The 18,575-nt window shown below is 44.4% G+C and overlaps 1 protein-coding gene across 6 annotated transcripts in view; it reads left to right on the top strand.

Annotated features, from left to right (window-relative positions):
* LOC136850225 (small glutamine-rich tetratricopeptide repeat-containing protein alpha-like) overlaps nucleotides 1-18,575 on the top strand; it is a 157,483-nt gene that overhangs the window by 29,873 nt on the left and 109,035 nt on the right. For all 6 annotated transcript variants that reach the window (XM_067123860.1, XM_067123862.1, XM_067123865.1 and 3 more), the window contains one exon: nucleotides 18,411-18,562. In XM_067123860.1, the coding sequence (XP_066979961.1) occupies nucleotides 18,411-18,562 (152 nt within the window). The remainder of the gene's footprint in view (nucleotides 1-18,410; nucleotides 18,563-18,575) is intronic.

The following is an 18,575-nucleotide window of genomic DNA, read 5'->3' as shown; positions in this document are numbered from 1 at the left end:
CGCGTATGACAATTAGTTAGGTTCCAATAAAAAGTTTGCGTGTGTGTGAATTAGTGCAACTCGAATCGTGGAAGATCGGGGTACTGTATTACTGTACTCTTATTGCACACTTATCCAATAAAGGTTGAATGTGGTGGCGGATGAGCTGAACCATCAAAGCAGGTCCTTCCCACCATGTGGACCATGGATCCCCTAGTATGTCTAGACCTGTGGAAGTTTCGGGGCAAGCCACTGATAGACCTGTTTGCCACCTCCGGAAACCATCATCTTCCTCTTTTTGCTCGCCAGCGCCAAATCCTCTTACATGGGCCACAGACACCATGTTACAGGATTGGTCAAGTCTGGACCGTTATGCCTTCCCACCCTTCAGCATGATCATGGAAGTATTGAACAAGTTCGAGATGCACCACAATGCGACCTTGACTCTCATAGCCCCATTTTGGCCTCTAAGGGAGTCCTTCCTGGACCTCCTACATCTGTTGGTGGACTACCCAAGACTGTTTCCCCAAAAAGTATCGCTACTCAGACAACCCCACGTCTTAGCCACCACCAGGGGTTGCCCAATCTCGCTCTGACAGGCTCCAGTCTGTCCGTAAGGTTGTCAGAATTGAAGGGTTTTTCAAGAGAAGCTTCGGAGGCTGTTGCAAAGTGCAGAAGAAAGCCTTCTGGCCTCATCTACCTCGCCAAGTGGTCAGTCATCTGACGGTGGTGCCACAACCACAATGTCTCATATTCTGAGACTAATTTGACCCAAATTGCAGATTTTCTCCTTTTTCTGAGGAATACCAAGAACTTGTCTTCCTCTAGCATTAAAGGCTATCGGGCAATGCTTGGCTCTGTTTTCAAGCATAGAGACTTGGATCTCTCATCGATCTGTGACATTAAAGACTTGGTAAAGTCATTTGGCATGATGGAACATGAAAGAGCCAACACTTTGGTCTTGCAGAATCTGGATGTGGTCTTGGAATGGCTGATGGGCTCATTTTTCGGGCCCTTACGCTCTGCTTCTCTCCGGAATCTGATGCTTTAAACTCTCCTCCTCTTTGCCTTAGCTATGGCTAAGCACATCAGCAAAATTAAAACTATTGACAAAAGAGCGGGTCTTTTCTCAAGGGAATGCTGTTTGCTTCTTCACCTTAGGCTTTCTGGCCAAGAACAAGGACCTGTCCAAGCCCTGGCCATGCTCATTGACTGTGAAGCACTTAATGGAATATCTTAGTCAAGGGGAAGAAGGGAGAGTACTGTGTCTGGTCAGAGCATTGAGATACTACCTGAATAGACAGAAGACATTAGGGGCCCATCTAGTAATCTTTGGTGTTCATTAAAGAACCCATCTTGTCCTCTATCAAGGAACGCCTTGTCGTTCTTCCTAAGGTGTTTAATTAAAAAAAAAGCACATTCCCAGATCCAGGGGGACATTTCACTGAACTTTAAAGTGAGAGCACACGATATCAGAGCATTGTCCACTTCCTTGGTTTTTAGACATAACATGTCTTTGACCTCCATTATCCAGTCTAGTTACTGGAGGTGCAAGTCCACTTTTGCTTCTCACCACTTTAAGGAAGTAGAAACATTGTTTAACGATTGCTGTACCTTGGGTCTGTTCTTGGTGGCTGGCATGGCATTAGGTGAAAAATCTTAGGAGCACACTTTTTTTAAGTTTCAGGGAGCCTGAGGGTACAGGATACTTGCAGTATCCACCAGCATTAGTGGATAGGTTGTGGTTTTTAACAAGTTTTTTCAGAGTAGGTGACAGTGTTGTCTGGTTCTTTTAATGTTGGTACCATGCCCAGGGCTAGGGCACCTTATCATATGCTTTGTTAGCCATCAGGCATATCCTCCACTACAAAACTCCCCCTTAAGTACAGGTGCTCCATGGCTTAACAGCCATGCCACTATGGGTTAAGTTGAGCAACAACCAGAGGCAGTATTCACCTGCAGTAGCTCTCTTACCATGCAAAGAAACAACAAGCCTTGTATACAATGCTGGTAGAATTTTCCATTTCAAATTCATTATCATGCTTTAATGTTTTGTAATAGACTATGTCAATGTATCCCACCTCCATCCAATGTGGGATTCGGCTATGTAATTACTTGGTAAGTTAGTGATATGAAATGACATTTGTTCCGACATGATATACGAACCATCGGTCCTTTACATTAGGAATTACTTTCAGGAAAGTGGGAAAAGGCTGTTGAACTTTTGAACAAGGTGGTTAGGCAGTTAACTACCGTCCGGGAGGCGGGAGTCCTGCCTGCCCAGATGTAAACATTCCTATTTGCTTTCAGCCGTCGTGCAGTGCAGACGTGTTTCTCGCTCTCTGCCCTGACTGCTGTTGAGCTGTTTTCATGGTGGGATCTTTTCTCTTTTCCTTGCTTTGATTGCTTTGTGTGTTTGTTTTCATTATGCAAGCTTATGAAGGAAATAAACCTCGTAAGCCCACCTTCCCCCAGCGTGTGTCCTGGGGTTGGTGGGAAGAGGTGTAAATACTTCAGGTCAAATATTGATGTGGACACACACCTCCTTTGCTCCTCTTGCAGGGGCATGTGTGTTCATGAATATCTACTTGTGCCGAGTATTGCTTCTGGTCGGCTGAGCAGTGGGAGAAGTTTGAGAGGAGGAAACAGTACTAGAGGAAGCCTTCCAAGGTGTCATCTGAGTGGTGACTCCCTTGGTGGCTAACCCTTTGGTATCATTTCTTTCTCTTGGCAAACTTCCCCTTCTGGCTGCCTGCCTTCCTTCTGGGGGAACCCTTCATCATCTTTGCTTGCTTTGTCAGGCGTGGAATGACAGGGGGTGGGACGATCAGGACAGCCTCTTCTCAGGGGCCTCTCTCACCCAGGGGGTGGGAATTTTTCCCCCTGGAGCGAGTAGAGACTCCCTCCATTGACCCGACTTTTTCTTCAGGTTTGGTGGTAGAGGCTTCTTTCTGGGGGCAGGCTACGGATCCAACTTCAGCCTGGCTCCACCTGGGTCTCCCTGGCAACCCATCACTGGAGGGTCTCCTCGCTCATCTGACTGACGCTACGGTGGTAACTTGCGCTGGTTAACAGTACCACCAGCACTGTGACAATGACAGCTTTCGCCAAGATGCCGGTGACTGTCTCATCTCACCTGGGGATCCAGGTGACCGCCATGCTGGCAACTCAGCATGCAGTGCCTCTGGCTCCTGGCTTCTCCGTGGCCCCACTGTCCCAGCCAGGCCCCTCCATGATGCTGACCTCTTCCATGCCTCATCTTACGGTTCCTACTCCTGCTGTTCCTGGCTTTGCTGGCCCCTGGGCTATCCACCTGCCCTGGCTATCCTGGTCGCCCCAGTTGCAGCTCCTGGCTTCCCTGGCTCTCGGCCTGTCCTGGCTCCTCCACATGCCCAGGCTGTTCCAGTTGCCTTAGTCACTTCTGGCTTTCCTGGCTCCCAGGCTGTATTGGCTGCCCCTGTCACCACTGCTGACGAATCTGCTGCCCATGTTGCTCCTGCTACCCTGGCCACACCAGCTGCTCCCATGACATCTGCTGCTCCCTCCTGGATGGGGGACTTGACTGCCATCTTGAAGAAGATGACAAAGTTGAAGAAGAGGTCTAGGAAGGTGTTGTTGTCTTTGTCTTCATCTTTGTCGTTGTCTGCTACCTCCTCCCCTTCTTCCGAGGCTCGTTGGTCGAAGAAGAAGAAGGCTGTCTCTCTCCCCCCCTAAGAAATCCCATTCTGGGACTTCTAAAGAACTGCCTCCTTCCACAGGGTAGGCAATGGGATCTCTCATCAGCTCTTCCCAGCCTTCGGGCCAGGGAACCAAATCGTTGACCCCTGGGTCTAGAGTTTCAAAAGCCACGGGCATGCAAACCTCGGTCTGCACACCTATTGCTGTGCCTAAGAAGGCTGGCACTATGTTGGGCATTCGCTCGCGAGCCGCTCTGAGTACCTAGGCCTCTAAGGAGACTCGGGTATCCCGAACCGGTACTGGAAATTCTGCTCACCGTACCGATTCGGACACAGGACAGGAGAATGAACCAAGGCATGCAGGTGTCTCAGCTCTGCCTGCTGGCACTGCCTCTAGTGCCAAGCCAGGTTCCCAGGTAGTTGCTTCGGTCTCCCAAGTCCGAGCATGTGGTGAGGCAGAGAGGAGGTCCCTTGTACAGTCTTCTCGTGAGGTTCTGGCCCCGAAGAAGACTGGGTCCATCAAGAGGACAGCACAAGTTCTCGTCAGCCAGCCGCTCGTTCAACTCCACCCAGTCCCCGATCATGGTTGTGCAACTTACCTGGCTCGGTTGAGTCGAGCGCTTGGCTTGGCTTGGCTTGTGTGAACTACTACACTCTCCTCGGGACAGCGCTTCGTCGAGGCAAAAGCGCTGTCCTGGACACAGGTTGCCATCATCACCATGGGTTGATGACCGCTCTCGGCCCTCTCCTCCAGCGCAGGTGCCTGATCCTCCTCGCCTGTCCCCTCAACCTCCTGGGGTTTCCCAGGGAGAGGCGACTGTGACAGGAGAAACTGTAATTACAAAATCCGTATTATTTTAAACAAACAAATTCTTTCCCTCATCTTTTGTAAGAAGCTCGACGGCAAAAGCTGTCAGACATGTCATTCAACATGACAAGAATGGGGAGTGTTGCTGATCTGGGGTCAAAGATTTCTCTCTCTCTCTCTCTCTCTCTCTCTCTCTCTCTCTCTCTCTCTCTCTCTCTCTCTCTCTCTCATTCAAAGTTAGTGTAACCTACATATCACTGTTTCTCTGTATGTCTTTAACCCTTAAACGCCGAGCGTCTATTTACAAAAGTGTCTCCCGTATGCCGGCGGGGTTTGAAAGTTCGCGCCGAAGCGGAAAGAAGGTTTTTTTCAAAAAAGCACAGCACGCTTAGTTTTTAAGATTAAGAGTTCATTTTTGGCTCCTTTTTTTGTCATTGCCTGAAGTTTAGTATGCAACCATCAGAAATGAAAAAAATATCATTATCATATATAAATATTGGAATATATGACAGCGCGAAAAAAAATTTCATATATAATTCTATACAAATCGCACTGTGAGCAAAACAGTTAAAGCTAATGAGTTATTTTTCTTTTCATTGTATTGTACACTAAATTGCGATGATTTTGGTATATAACAAATTATAAAACTATCAAAGCAACACAGAGAGAAAATATTATCACAAAATGATGCATGAATTCGTAACACGTGGACGTAAAAAAATGTTTTTTCAAAAATTCACCATATATTGTGCTAGAGACTTCCCGTTTGTTGCAAAATGAAGGTAAATGATTGAATATTACTAGAATGTAAGAGTCTTAGCTTACAATTGCAGTTTTCGACCATTTCGGTCGAGTTAAAGTTGACCGAAGGTCAAATTTTTTCTATTTATCGTGATTTATATGAAAATATTTCAAAACTGATAAAAGCTACAACCATGAGTTATTTTTTGTTGTATTGTACATGAAATTGTGCACATTTTCATATATAAAACTTTATGTAACGGCCAACAGAGTACGGTGCAAAAATTACAACAAATTGATTAAAGAATTTCTGAGATGTTCGGCCGAGTTAGCATGCGGATGTAAGGAAAAAGTTTCTTTTAAAAATTCACCATAAATCGAAATATTGTGCTAGAGACTTCCAGTTTGTTGCAAAATGAAGGTAAATGATTGAATATTACTAGAATGTAAGAGTTTTAGCTTACAATTGCATTTTTCGACCATTTCGGTCGAGTCAAAGTTGACCGAAGGTTGAAATTTTGGCAGTTATCGTGATTTATATGAAAATATTTCAAAACTGATAAAAGCTACAACCATGAGTTATTGTTTGTTGCGCACATTTTCATATATAAAACTTTATTTAACGGCTAATAAAAAATGGTGCAAAAATTACGACAAAGTGTCTAAAGAATTTCTGAGATTTTCAGCAGAGTTAGAGCGCACGGACATTAGGAAAAAGTTTTAAAAATTCACCATTAATCGAAATATTGTGCTAGAGACTTCTTGTTTGTTGCAAAATGAAGGTAAATGATTGAATATTACTAGAATGTAAGAGTTTTAGCTTACAATTGCATTTTTCGACCATTTTGGTCGTTGACCAAAGGTTGAAATTTTGGCGCTTATCGTGATTTATATGAAAATATTTTAAAACTGATAAAAGCTACAACCATGGGTTATTTTTTGTTGTATTCTACATGAAATTGCACACATTTTTATATATAAAACTATGTAACGGCTAATAGAAAACGGTGCAAAAATTATGACAAAGTGACTAAAGAATTTCTGAGATTTTCAGCAGAGTTAGCGCGAGCGGACGTAAGGAAAACGTTTTTTTCAAAAATTTACCATAAATCGAAATATTGTGCTAGAGACTTCTTGTTTGTTGCAAAATGAAGGTAAATAATTGAATATTACTATAATGTAAGAATTTTAGCTTACAATTGCATTTTTCGACCATTTTGGTCGAGTCAAAGTTGACCGAAGGTTGAAATTTTGGCACTTATCGTGATTTATATGAAAATATTTCACAACTGATAAAAGCTACAACCATAAGTTATTTTTTTTGTATTCTACATGGAATTGCGCACGTTTTCATATATAAAGATTTATGTAACGGCTAATAGAAAATGGTGCAAAAATTACGACAAAGTGACTAAGGAATTTCTGAGATTTTCAGCAATTAGCGCGCGCCGATGTAAGAAAAAAGTTGTTTTAAAAAATTCACCATAAATCGAATTATTGTGCTAGAGACTTCTCGTATGTTGAAAAATGAAGATAAATGATTGAATATTAATAGAATGTAAGAGTTTTAGCTTACAATTGCATTTTTCGACCATTTCGGTTGAGTCAAAGTTGAGTGAAGGTTGAAATTTTGGCACTTTTCGTGATTTATATGAAAGTATTTCACAACTGATAAAAGCTACAACCATGAGTTATTTTTTGTTGTATTGTACATGAAATTGCGCACGTTTTCATGTATAAAACTTTATGTAACAGCTAATAGAAAATGGTGCAAAAATTAGAACAAAGTGACTAAAGAATTTCCGAGATTTTCAGCAGAGTTAGCGTGTGCGGACGTAAGGAAAAAGTTTTTTCAAAAATTCACCATGAATCGAAATATTGTGCTAGAGACTTCTCGTTGTTGCAAAATGAAGGTAAATGATTAAATATTACTAGAATGTAAGAGTTTTAGCTTACAATTGCATTTTGCTACCATTTTGGTCGAGTCAAAATTGACCGAAGGTTGAAATTTTGGCACTTATCGTGATTTATATGAAAATATTTCAAAACTGATTATAGCTACAACCATGACTTATTTTATGTTGTATTCTACTTGAAATTGCACACATTTTCATATATAAAACTTTATGTAACGGCTAATAGAAAACGGTGCAAAAATTACGACAAAGTGACTAAAGAATTTCCGAGATTTTCAGCAGAGTTAGCACGCGCGGATGTAAGGAAAAAGTTTTTTTCAAAAATTCACATAAATCGAAATATTGTGCTAGAGACTTCTCGTTTGTTGCAAAATGAAGGTAAATGATTGAGTATTACTAGAATGTAAGAGTTTTTGCTTACAATTGCATTTTTCAACCATTTTGGTTGAGTCAAAGTTGACCGAAGGTTGAAATTTTGGCACTTATCGTGATTTATATGAAAATATTTCAAAACTGATAAAAGCTACAACCATAAATTATTTTTTGTTGTATTCTACATGAAATTGCGCATATTTTCATATATAAAACTTTATGTAACACTAATAGAAATCGGTGCAAAAATTACGACAAAGTGACTAAAGAATTTCTGAGATTTTCAGCAGAGTTAGCACGCACGGACGTAAGGAAAAAGTTTTTTTCAAAAATTCACCATAAATTGAAATATTGTGCTAGAGACTTCTCGTTTGTTGCAAAATGAAGGTAAATGATTGAATATCACTAGATTGTAAGATTTTTTGCTTACTGAAAAAAAAATATATATATACATATATATATCTATATATATATACACATTCATACATACACACACACACACACACATATATATATATATTTTTTTGGTACAAATACTAAATAAAAGGAATGCAGGTGAAAAATTTTTAATTTTTTTGCATAAAACAAAATAATATACAAAACACCAATAGATACAGATATATAAAAACTTGTAATAAATATAGAATTAAATATAAAATCAATGCAAAATACTCGTAATCCTGACTCTTCGTTCTATTCTTGTTTTCTCCCTCCTCCATTGTAGAGTCTTGCATTTTTTTCCTCTAGACATGACGAGGTACAGGTGGAGGAGGGAGACGCGCGCCCTTACTGCAGATGGGCCACCCTTTGGCAGTCCGCTGCGCCCTCCAGTGTCCCTCGGGTAGGTGCACTCCAATATTTAACCGCAGTGTGGTGTTTGCAGTCACACTCCCCGATCCTGCAAAGTGCTCCCTTGCAGGTGCGACAGACGAACCGGTTGTCTCTTCTTCTGCCATTCATATGGCACACCTGGCACCATTTCTGCTTACGTCCTTCTAGGGGCTCCAGTGTGTGATCCCCTTCCTGCAGCCGACACACAGGGTCCACTACCCAACGGGACACTGGAATGTGAGGGAGGGCGTCAGCAGGGACGGGGACAGCAGGGGCGGCAACATCAAGGGCAACGGCAGCAGGGGCGGCAGCGGCAGGAGCAGGACAACCTAGGTTGGCCCTCCTAGCGACATCTGCCCTGTCCTCTCGGGGCAGATCTGGAGCTCGGGGCAGGGGGCCGCTGTTGGAAGGCCACTCCTCAGGATTGAAGTTTATGAGGGCATTCCCGTCCACCTTGAGAAACTGGATGTGGGACAACCTCCGGGTGTCCGAATTGTACCCACAGTAGAGGATGTAGGCATTCTGGAGTGCCAACTGAAGGAGGTATTTGAGGAGCTTCTGTGTTCACTTCCTGGTTCTCCTGGCGAAGGGATAATACTGGATGAGTTGATAAAAAAGATCAACTCCTCCCATGTGCCTATTGTAGTTCCCGATGACAATAGGCTGTTGGGCACGAAGCTCCTCATATGTAACTCGGCCCTGCTGCCGTGTCTTCTCCTGCTGAACAACCTCTTCTTGGATGGGCTCATGACTGGTCGTAATCAAGGGCACGAGTCAGACCCCCTTCCAACAGATGACGAAGACATCTCCCTTCCGCTGCCACTCTGTCTCTCCTCTTGCCAGATGTTGCGGGTGGCTAGCGAACCCCTGGAGGACATTCGGGGCCCCACGCACCAACCAAAGGGTACCACTGACGTGCATACCTGCTTCATAAAGTTCCTGGGCCAAGGATACCGAGTTATAATAATTATCCTTAAACAGGTGGTATCCCTGGTTAAGGAAACGATCCACAAGACCGAAGACAGTGTCACGCAGCGTGGAGAAGACCTCGGAATACACAGAGAAGTCAACGAGATATCCAGTGTTGGATTCCGTAATAAAAAAAATAACCTCCCACCATATTTCTTTGGCTTCTTGGGGTTGTACACTTTTATGCTTAGACGTCGTTTGTATGGCATCATCCCCTCATCCAAGGAAAGGTTCTTGGAAGGAACCACGAGAAACTGGCACCATTCACGAATGTACTCCAACACTGGGCGGACTAAGATGAGGCGATCTGGGTTATTCCAGGGTATGGCCCTTAGGTTGAAGGCGTTGAAATACCTGTCCAGCGCCAGGAAACTATCACAGGGCATAATGCCGGGCACATTGGGCGTACTTAAAAAAAATTCCACCTCCAATATTGCCTGATGTCGGCAGCAGGCATCATTCCAAAAAAAATGTGGAGCCCCAAAAAATGCGCCATGTTCGTGAGGTTGCAGCCCCGCCATCGATACGACAACGTCGTCTGCAGTTCCTCACGGCAGTACCGATCATAATCCGCCGTCTCTTCAACGAGGTATTCCAGCAATTCCCGTGTAAGGAAGAGCTGAATGAACCCCAGTGCAGTGAGAGGCACAGGGACGGTCAGTCCAGGTACTGCTGTGAATGGGTGCATGTTAGGTGGGGTGGGGTCCTCCAACCACCCCTCATCACTTTCAGACGAACAGCCTTCACCTAGGCTGCCGCGACGTTGCGACCTTCTACGGGCACAACCGCACACCCCCCACTGGCCCATCTCCCTCACTTTCACCATCACTTTCTGTCTCGTCCCCACCAGCCACAATCATTGCCTCCTCCTCCTCAGACTCTCCCTCATAAGCACTGAAACCACTGAACTCGAGTTCACTTTCATGCTCTGGCTCTCGTAGGGACATTGGGGGAAAATACTCATCATCACTGACATCGGGCGTGATGTCCTCGTCACTAGATGACCAACTGCCATCAAAATGAGGACTTTTCACCTGCTCTTGATCGAGCTCCAACAAGTAATCATCAATTTCCTTTTGTTGGAGGCCTCCCAAATGTTTACGAATGCCTCTCAGGACACCCCGATGTTTCCTAGGGGTCATAAAAGGCACAGGGTACGGCCCTTGGGGCCCACGGTCACTTTCAGCTACACGTGACCGTACAGCACGGCACTCATAAGATGGATCGCCTTGGGTGCTGGGTCCCTCTCCAGCATCCAAGTCTAAAACGCGTCTCACACGCTCACTACCGACAGGCAATATGCGCCTTTCAGAGTCCTGACGACGTTGGGACATCTCTGCGTACGTCCTGTTGCGTCACAAACACGCTAACACTTGCAAAAGTTCGGCAAAACATGAACGCGTCAAGAAATGCTCTCTGACGATGCGTCGCTGATGCTTTCTAGTGGGAGAAGAAAGAAATTCACGCATGCGCAGCTGGGTCACGCTTGTAAACAAAATAACAGCGTGATCCGTGAACTCCCAGCATCCCTCAAGGCGCGTGATTTTAAATTTTTCGCAAACTAGGCCTATAAGTATTTTTCTGCGAATATTTAAGAAAACTTTTTGTAGTCAACATATTTTACGTCCACTCGGCACCCGACAAACAATTTTTGTTGACGTAAAATACGTCCAGTTGGCGTTAAAGGGTTAACTGTACAGTAGATAATTTGAAAATAATCTAATTTTACCTTTACTGTGTACAAACTGTAAATGCACCGTTTTAAAACATAGAGACAGAGCATTTCAGAACAAAGAGAAAGAGACAGAATAAAGAAGTTTTTAAAACTGAGGTTGAGAAGACTTTAAAAATAGATTGGTGGAATGGGGGGGAGAGAGAAATAGTATACTAATGTTCACACTCTCCTATATTCTCACATTAACCATTTATTTTTTTTTTATAATTTGGTTTTGAAGTATTTTAAAGTAAGGTTTAACAATTTCATCTTTTGATATCTAACATAAGAATAACTCTCTCTCTCTCTCTCTCTCTCTCTCTCTCTCTCTCTCTCTCTCTCTCTCTCTCTCTCTCCATTAATTCATAAATAATTTAACTTGATATTTCAAGGAAGGACAATCTCTCTCTCTCTCTCTCTCTCTCTCTCTCTCTCTCTCTCTCTCTCTCTCTCTCTCTCTCCATTAATTCATAAATAATTTAACTTGATATTTCAAGTAAGGACAATCTCTCTCTCTCTCTCTCTCTCTCTCTCTCTCTCTCTCTCTCTCTCTCTCTCTCTCTATCCATTAATTCATAAATAATTTAACTTGATATTTCAAGTAAGGACAATCTCTCTCTCTCTCTCTCTCTCTCTCTCTCTCTCTCTCTCTCTCTCTCTCTCTCTCTCTCTCTCTCAGTCTCCTCCATTAATTCATAAATAATTTAACTTGATATTTCAAGTAAGGACAATCTCTCTCTTCTCTCTCTCTCTCTCTCTCTCTCTCTCTCTCTCTCTCTTCTCTCTCTCTCTCTCTCTCTCTCTTTCTAGTGCTCACACATTTTTACAGGTAAAGATGTACAGAGAAATAAGTTGTAAAAATGTGTGAGCACTAGAGAGAGAGAGAGAGAGAGAGAGAGAGAGAGAGAGATTGTCCTTACTTAAGTGAGTGAAATTATTTATCAATTATTACGGAGAATGAGAGAGAGAGAGAGAGAGAGTTGTCCTTACTTGAGTGAAATTATTTATCAATTATTACGGAGACTGAGAGAGAGAGAGAGAGAGAGAGAGAGAGAGAGAGAGAGAGAGAGATTGTCCTTACTTGAAATATCAAGTTAAATTATTTATGAATTAATGGAGAGAGAGAGAGAGAGAGAGAGAGAGAGAGAGAGAGAGAGAGAGAGAGAGAGAGATTGTCCTTACTTGAAATATCAAGTTAAATTATTTATGAACTAATGGAGAGAGAGAGAGAGAGATTGTCCTTACTTGAAATATCAAGTTAAATTATTTATGAATTAATGGAGAGAGAGAGAGAGAGAGAGAGTTATTCTTATGTTAGATATCAAAAGATGGAAATTCAGCATTAAACTAACTTTTAAATGAAATTAAAGTTACTGTAATTTCATTTCATGAAATTGATCTAATTTTACCTGTACTGTCTACAAAGTGCAAATGCACTAGTGTGGCAAATACGTTCTAAAACTGACATAATAACTAAGAGTTGTATAAGTCAAAATAAAAAACACTGTTTGTTCATGAAAAAGTGTTTCAGAACAAAGAGAAGAGACATACAATGAAGTTATTAAAAAGAGGTTGAGACGACTTCTAAAAATGGATCGGTCAGAAGGGGAGAGAGACAGAAATTCTCTTCCAAGTCTATTTTTATGTCAACCATTTATTTGTTTTTTAAGGGTAATGTATTTAGCTAACTTTAAAATGAAATTACAGTAACTTTAATTTAATTTAAAAGTTAACTTTATAATTTGGGACCATGATTAGGGTCATATTTAGTGTTTAAACTTTTAGAAATAATTATTTATTAGCATTTTAAGAGACGTGCCAAACTTATGTGAAAATTCACCTTGCCCGAGGGGTTCTGGAACCTAACCTCTTGTAAGTTCAGGGTATGACTCTACATTCCTGGCTCAGTCCTCAGATTGACTAGGTCATACGCCCGCATAGTGCAGGAAGGATCCAAGGGATCTGCCAAGGTTCTCCCTCCTGCCAGGAGAGTAGATCGGGAGGACTGCACCCTGGAAGGACTCAGGGGTCATCTCCCCAGGATGCAGACACCCCCAAAATACAGAGGACTCTTGCAGATGTCATTGCTGTGATCTGTCAGCACAACGACCTTGGGGAAGGGAACACAGCTACATCTGTGGCTCATCCTTCGCACCTCAAATCGTTCTGGGGTTCAAAACAGGAGCCCAAGGTTTCGGTGGGGCTGCCGTGGTCCACACTTGCCGAAGGAGTTCTCAATCAAGTGAATAATCTTGTTTCTGGGCAAGTTAATTCACTTCCTTCGAACCATTCGGATAAGCTGCTTCCTCCTCCTCTGCCTCAACAGAAGCGCTTCTATTCACCCTTGGAGAGGGCATTGTTGACCAAGCAGGTTGACCCAGACCTGGTGCATCTAGGCTGGGGGGTCTTGCTGCAGTAGCTCACTGCAGAAGGAATCTCCCTCTTGCAACAAGCAGCAGCAGCCCTGGAAGCCACCGCTATGGCAGCTCTCCAGGCAGTCTCTTGGCTGGATCTGTGGTCATTCACCGTATCCAAAGTGTCTGCCTCCTCAGGCACTATTGTGCCTGGGGAGAAGAGATGCTGTCCTCTCTGGTTTCGCCAGGTCTTTGTAGGTCCCGAGTCTGCAGTGACCCTACGGGATGGACTATTGCTGGGTTTTGCCTCTCTCTTCCCTAGAGAGCTGGTAGATGCTGTGGTGGACAAGCGTCAGGCCAAAGGCAGCGACCGCCTTGCCCACCAGGCAGTGGCCAAGACCTCCTTGTCTTTGCACTCCACTGCAGCTCGGCCTTCGGGCCAGGCTAGCACTTCCTCGGCCCCCAAGAAGTCTCAGCCTTCGAAGGGTTCCCCAAGGAACACCCAGCCTTCTTCCACCGGGAAGGGCAGGCAATCGCGCCCCTTTCAGCCCTCTTTCCAGTCCGGTAAAGGGGGCAAGGCGAAGAAGAAGGGGAAATGCTAGGGGCGGCGTTCCCCTCCAGCTGCTGGTGGGTGTGTGCCTTTCAAGCCATTGGGCAACATGGCAGCAATACAGAGCCGAGACCTGGGTAGTGGATGTCCTTCCGGAGGGATATCTACTCCCCTTCGAGTCTCGGCCACCCCTCACCAACTCTCTGGTCTGTCTCCGTACCTATGTTCTGGTTCAACGAAGGATCTCACACTTGTGCAAGAAACGCAAGCCATGCTGAGCACGGATGCTGTGAAAGTCGTGTTGAATCAGCCCCCAGGCTTGACAGCCATGTCTCTCGTGGAGAAAGCTTCGGGAGGCTGGAGACTGGTCATAGACCTCTCTCCTTTGAACCAATTTGTTCATCAGACTCAGTTCATGATGGAGACAGCTTGTTCCATGCTCGCCTCCATCAAGGAGAACGACTTCATGCTTATGGTGGATCTGAAGGATGAGTATTTCCAAATACCCATCCATCCGTCCTCCCACAAGTACCTTCACTTTATTCTTGGGGAGACGATGTTCCAATTCGGGGCACTCTTGTTTCATGTGAGTGTTCAACCTAGTGTCAGCTTTGGCCCATTCACACAGGATATGTCTATTAAGGTATCTTGGCGATTGGCTGGTCCTGAGTCTTCCTCTTACCCCCAAGCAGAGGATGGACCTGGGCATGCTGATAGGTATCGTCTTCCCTTGGACTATCGTATCAGCAGGTGAAGGAAGGCAGCACAGCTGTTCCTGTCCCGACAGGAGCAGCCAGCTCAGCAGTGGCAAGTAATCATTGGTCACCTGTCGTCGTTGGAGAAGCTGATCCCTCATGGACGTCTACACCTTTGGTCCCTGCAGTGGCTACTGAAGGAGTATGGGTCCCAGTCTCGAGACCCCTTGTCCTTTCTCATCCCTCTTTCGGAGTAGGTGAGAGAGGACCCTGACTGGTGGATGGACTACAGGAACCTTTTAATAGTAGTATGCCTACATACTCCCCCTCCGGACATGCTTCTGTTCTTGGATGCATCGACTGAGGGATGGGTCGCACACCCGGAGGAGTTGCTGACTTTGGGAGTGTGGGACTGAGATGACAAGCACCTTCACATCAACATCCTGGAACTCGCGGCGGCCTACTTGGTTTTCCAAGAGTTTCAGGATTGGGTGATGGGACACTCCATGGTGTTGATGAGTGACAACACCAAGGTAGTGGTATACGTCAACAAGCCAGGTGGCCTGGTGTCCCTTCCGCTTCATCAGTTGACCGTGCAGGTGCACAAGTGGGATGTGGCCCACTCGGTAGAGCTGTCAGCCAGGTGCATTCCAGCCAAGAGGAATGTAGTGGCAGACAAGCTCAGCCACCAGAATCAGGTGATAGGGATAGAGTGGTCCCTTCACCCAGACATTGTGGAGAGGTTGTTCGATCTGTGGGGGTGTCTAGTCATAGATCTGTTCGTCACCCGGCACAACAGGAAACTTCAGGTCTTCTGTTCTGTCGTGCCGGACCCATGAGCCACTGCAGAGGATGCGTTCCAACTCCCATGGGACAACCTAGATGTCTATGCCTTTCCTCCATTTTGTCTGATTCGCAGGGTGATCAGCCACGTGATGATCACCCCGGATCTCCGGATGATTCTGGTGGCTCCCAAATACAGCAGGTCGCAGACTTCCTCATCTTTCTCCACTGAGAGAAGCTTCTCTCAGTTTCAGCCGTAAAAGGCTACAGAGCCGCACTCAGCCTAGTCTTGGGGCTGAAAGGGGGTAGATATCTCCTCTTCTTTTGAGATTTCTCCACTGCTGAGAAGGTTCCAGAGGTCTTGCCCACCCAGGGACCTCAGGCCCCCTGTGTGGATGTGACTCTTGTTCTAAGGAGCCTGATTCGTGCACCATACGAGCCTTTACGAGGGTCGTCAGACAGGGATCTGACCCTCAAGACCGTCTTCCTGCTTGCCCTGGCATCAGCGAAGAGAGTAGGAGAACTTCACAGACTTTCCTTCGATGTTAAACACTCGAGGGGATGGGGATCAGTCACGCTTGATTTCATCCCAGACTTTGTAACGAAGACTCAGAACCCATCGGTCCCTGATGCTAGGTTCGAGTCCTTCACAATCCCCTCCCCAGAGGACTTTGTAGGTATTGACCCAGATGAGATGCTATTGTGTCTTTTTAGAGTGCTGCGGCACTATCTGAAGAGAACTGGCCATTTCCGGCCTGAGCGTCGACAACTGTGTGTTAGTGCTATCTCAGCCAAGAAAGAGGTGTCCAAGAACACGATTTCTTTCTGGATTTGTGAGACAATTAGGAGAGTATACTCTGCTGCTGGAGGAGACGACACCAGTACCTTCCATCTGAGAGCTCATGAAGTCTGGAGCATTGGTCCAACCCTCGCATTCCGGAAGAACCTGTCGGTTTCTCAGGTATTGGAAGCGAGGGCATGGTCTCAACAGACCACCTTCACTTCTTTCTGCCTCCAGGATATTGCCCACAAGTCTTTGGATACCTTTTCCTTGGGCCCTGTGGTGGCTGCTCAATGTATTGTGTAGCTTACCTGGCTCCTCCAACAGGACAGGGTTGCACCTCGCCTAAGATGTGCGGTTGTGGATGCAGGAATGAGTGTGGGAGTTACTGGCCTCTCCTTCTCTTCATCCTGGCTCTCTTCCTGCAGGCAGAGAGCGGACGTGCCGTTACATGCTGGATCTGGCGGTCGATGCAGGTAAGTATACACTTGGAGCTTCTGTTTTATTTCCTTTCAGGATCATAGAAGCAAATCCACTCCTTCCTCTAGCAAGGGGAGGAAGGAGATCATGACAATAAGACAAACCTGACATTTGTATTTGCCTTACTGTTGCCAACTTTTTAAGGTTCATCCTAGCCTATTTTTGTATGAAATGACGTCTTCCTCATCCATATGAAAAAGCCCAGAAGTCTGACAATTGATCTTGCTTTTCCTACAACCCGATCACTTTGTCAGAGGCAGATTTTCCCTTCCTTGCTCTATCGACCAGGAAGGGAACCCACGGTGTAGCGTACTCCAGTCAGTTCGTAGAGACTCAGATTCTTCCCTCCAACCAGTGAGTCTTCCTAATGTAAAGGACCGATGGTTTGTATATCGTGTCGGGACAAATCACAATTTTTTTTTTAAAGTAAATTGTATTTTTCCTAACTATACAAACCTGAGGTCTTTTACATTAAATTTTCATGTCCACTTCATGCCACCCCTCAATCTGACACCTGGGCCGAAAGGTAAATCGGAATGTTTACATCCGGCAGGCGACCCACCTCCTGGACAGTACAGGCGGTCCCCGGTTTACGACGGGGTTCCGTTCTTGCGTCAGCCGAAACCCAAAATCGTCAGTAAACCGGAAAATCGTCGAAAATCGTCAAAAATCATAAGAAAACCTTACTTTTAATGCTCTGGGTGCATTGAAAACGACATAAACTGCATTATTATTGAGTTTTACATCAAAAACCTTCAAATTATGATTATTCTGCCGGCAAGGGCCAAATTTCTTCCCATCCTCCTGCCAGGAAATAATTTCTGATGAATATATTTAACTCGAACCGTCGAAAGCCGGAACGTAAACCACTGCCTTGTTAACTACCTAACCACCTTGTTCGAAAGTTCAGCGGCCGCTTCCAGCTTCGCTGAAAGTAATTCCTAATGTAAAGGACCTCAGGTTTGTATAGTTAGGAAAAATACAATTTACTTTAAAAAATTGTGATTTTCATAAGAAAATTAAGTTTTGTATATACTATCTCCCAAGTAATTACAGAATCAGAACCCGCCCACCTCCCTTCTCATGGACATGAGGGCACAAAGAAATTGGATAATGATTGCCAAGTTGTTCTTACTTCCCCTGGGAGTGGGCTGGGGGTCACCTACATGTAAACAAAAGAAGTGCTACAGCTAAAATATAAAAAGTTGACTCACAAGGTAGATACATTAGCTATGTAATTACTTGGTAAATATATATAAAACTTAATTTTTTTATGGAAATGTAATTTTTCTTCAAAATGTATTTCATGTTTCATTTGTAATTACAGGCAGTCCCTGGTTAACGGCGGGCTTGGTTAACAGTGATCCAGTTTTATGGCACTTGTCTAGCAATGAAAATTGCAATTTTCGGTGCGGAAAATCACCGATTTCTGCTTATCGACGCCAATAATTAGGTATTGGCGCCAATACATACCTAACAGAGCACCGATAACCGAAAATCAGCACTTTTCGGAACCGATAAGCCCCTAAAATTGCCAAAAAACCTCCGAAAATCAGCATGATTTTCGGTTATCATCACACCCTCAGAAATGGAACCTGCCAATAACTGGGGACTGCCTGTATAGTGTACAATACATAGTCTCTTCATTAATTATAGTTATTTTAGCAGTAATTAAATTTACAGTACAGGTATTTATTAAAATTTCCAGTCATAGAGAAAATGGCATCCACAAGTAATCAGAATGTTATTTCGTATTACAGCCTGTGCAAGAAGAGGTGACGGTTACTTCTGTTCCTAGGAATGAAGCACTACCAAGTGAAGCAGACAAAGCTGAGGCAGAAGAACTTAAGAACAAAGGAAATCTGCTCATGCGAGAGGAGTTATTCACAGAAGCTTTAGATTGTTACACTAAGTAAGCACGTATT

This window comes from Macrobrachium rosenbergii, chromosome 21 (genome assembly GCF_040412425.1).
Source record: "Macrobrachium rosenbergii isolate ZJJX-2024 chromosome 21, ASM4041242v1, whole genome shotgun sequence".
NCBI classification, from domain to species: domain Eukaryota; kingdom Metazoa; phylum Arthropoda; class Malacostraca; order Decapoda; family Palaemonidae; genus Macrobrachium; species Macrobrachium rosenbergii.
This window is presented reverse-complemented; position numbering and strand designations above follow the sequence as displayed.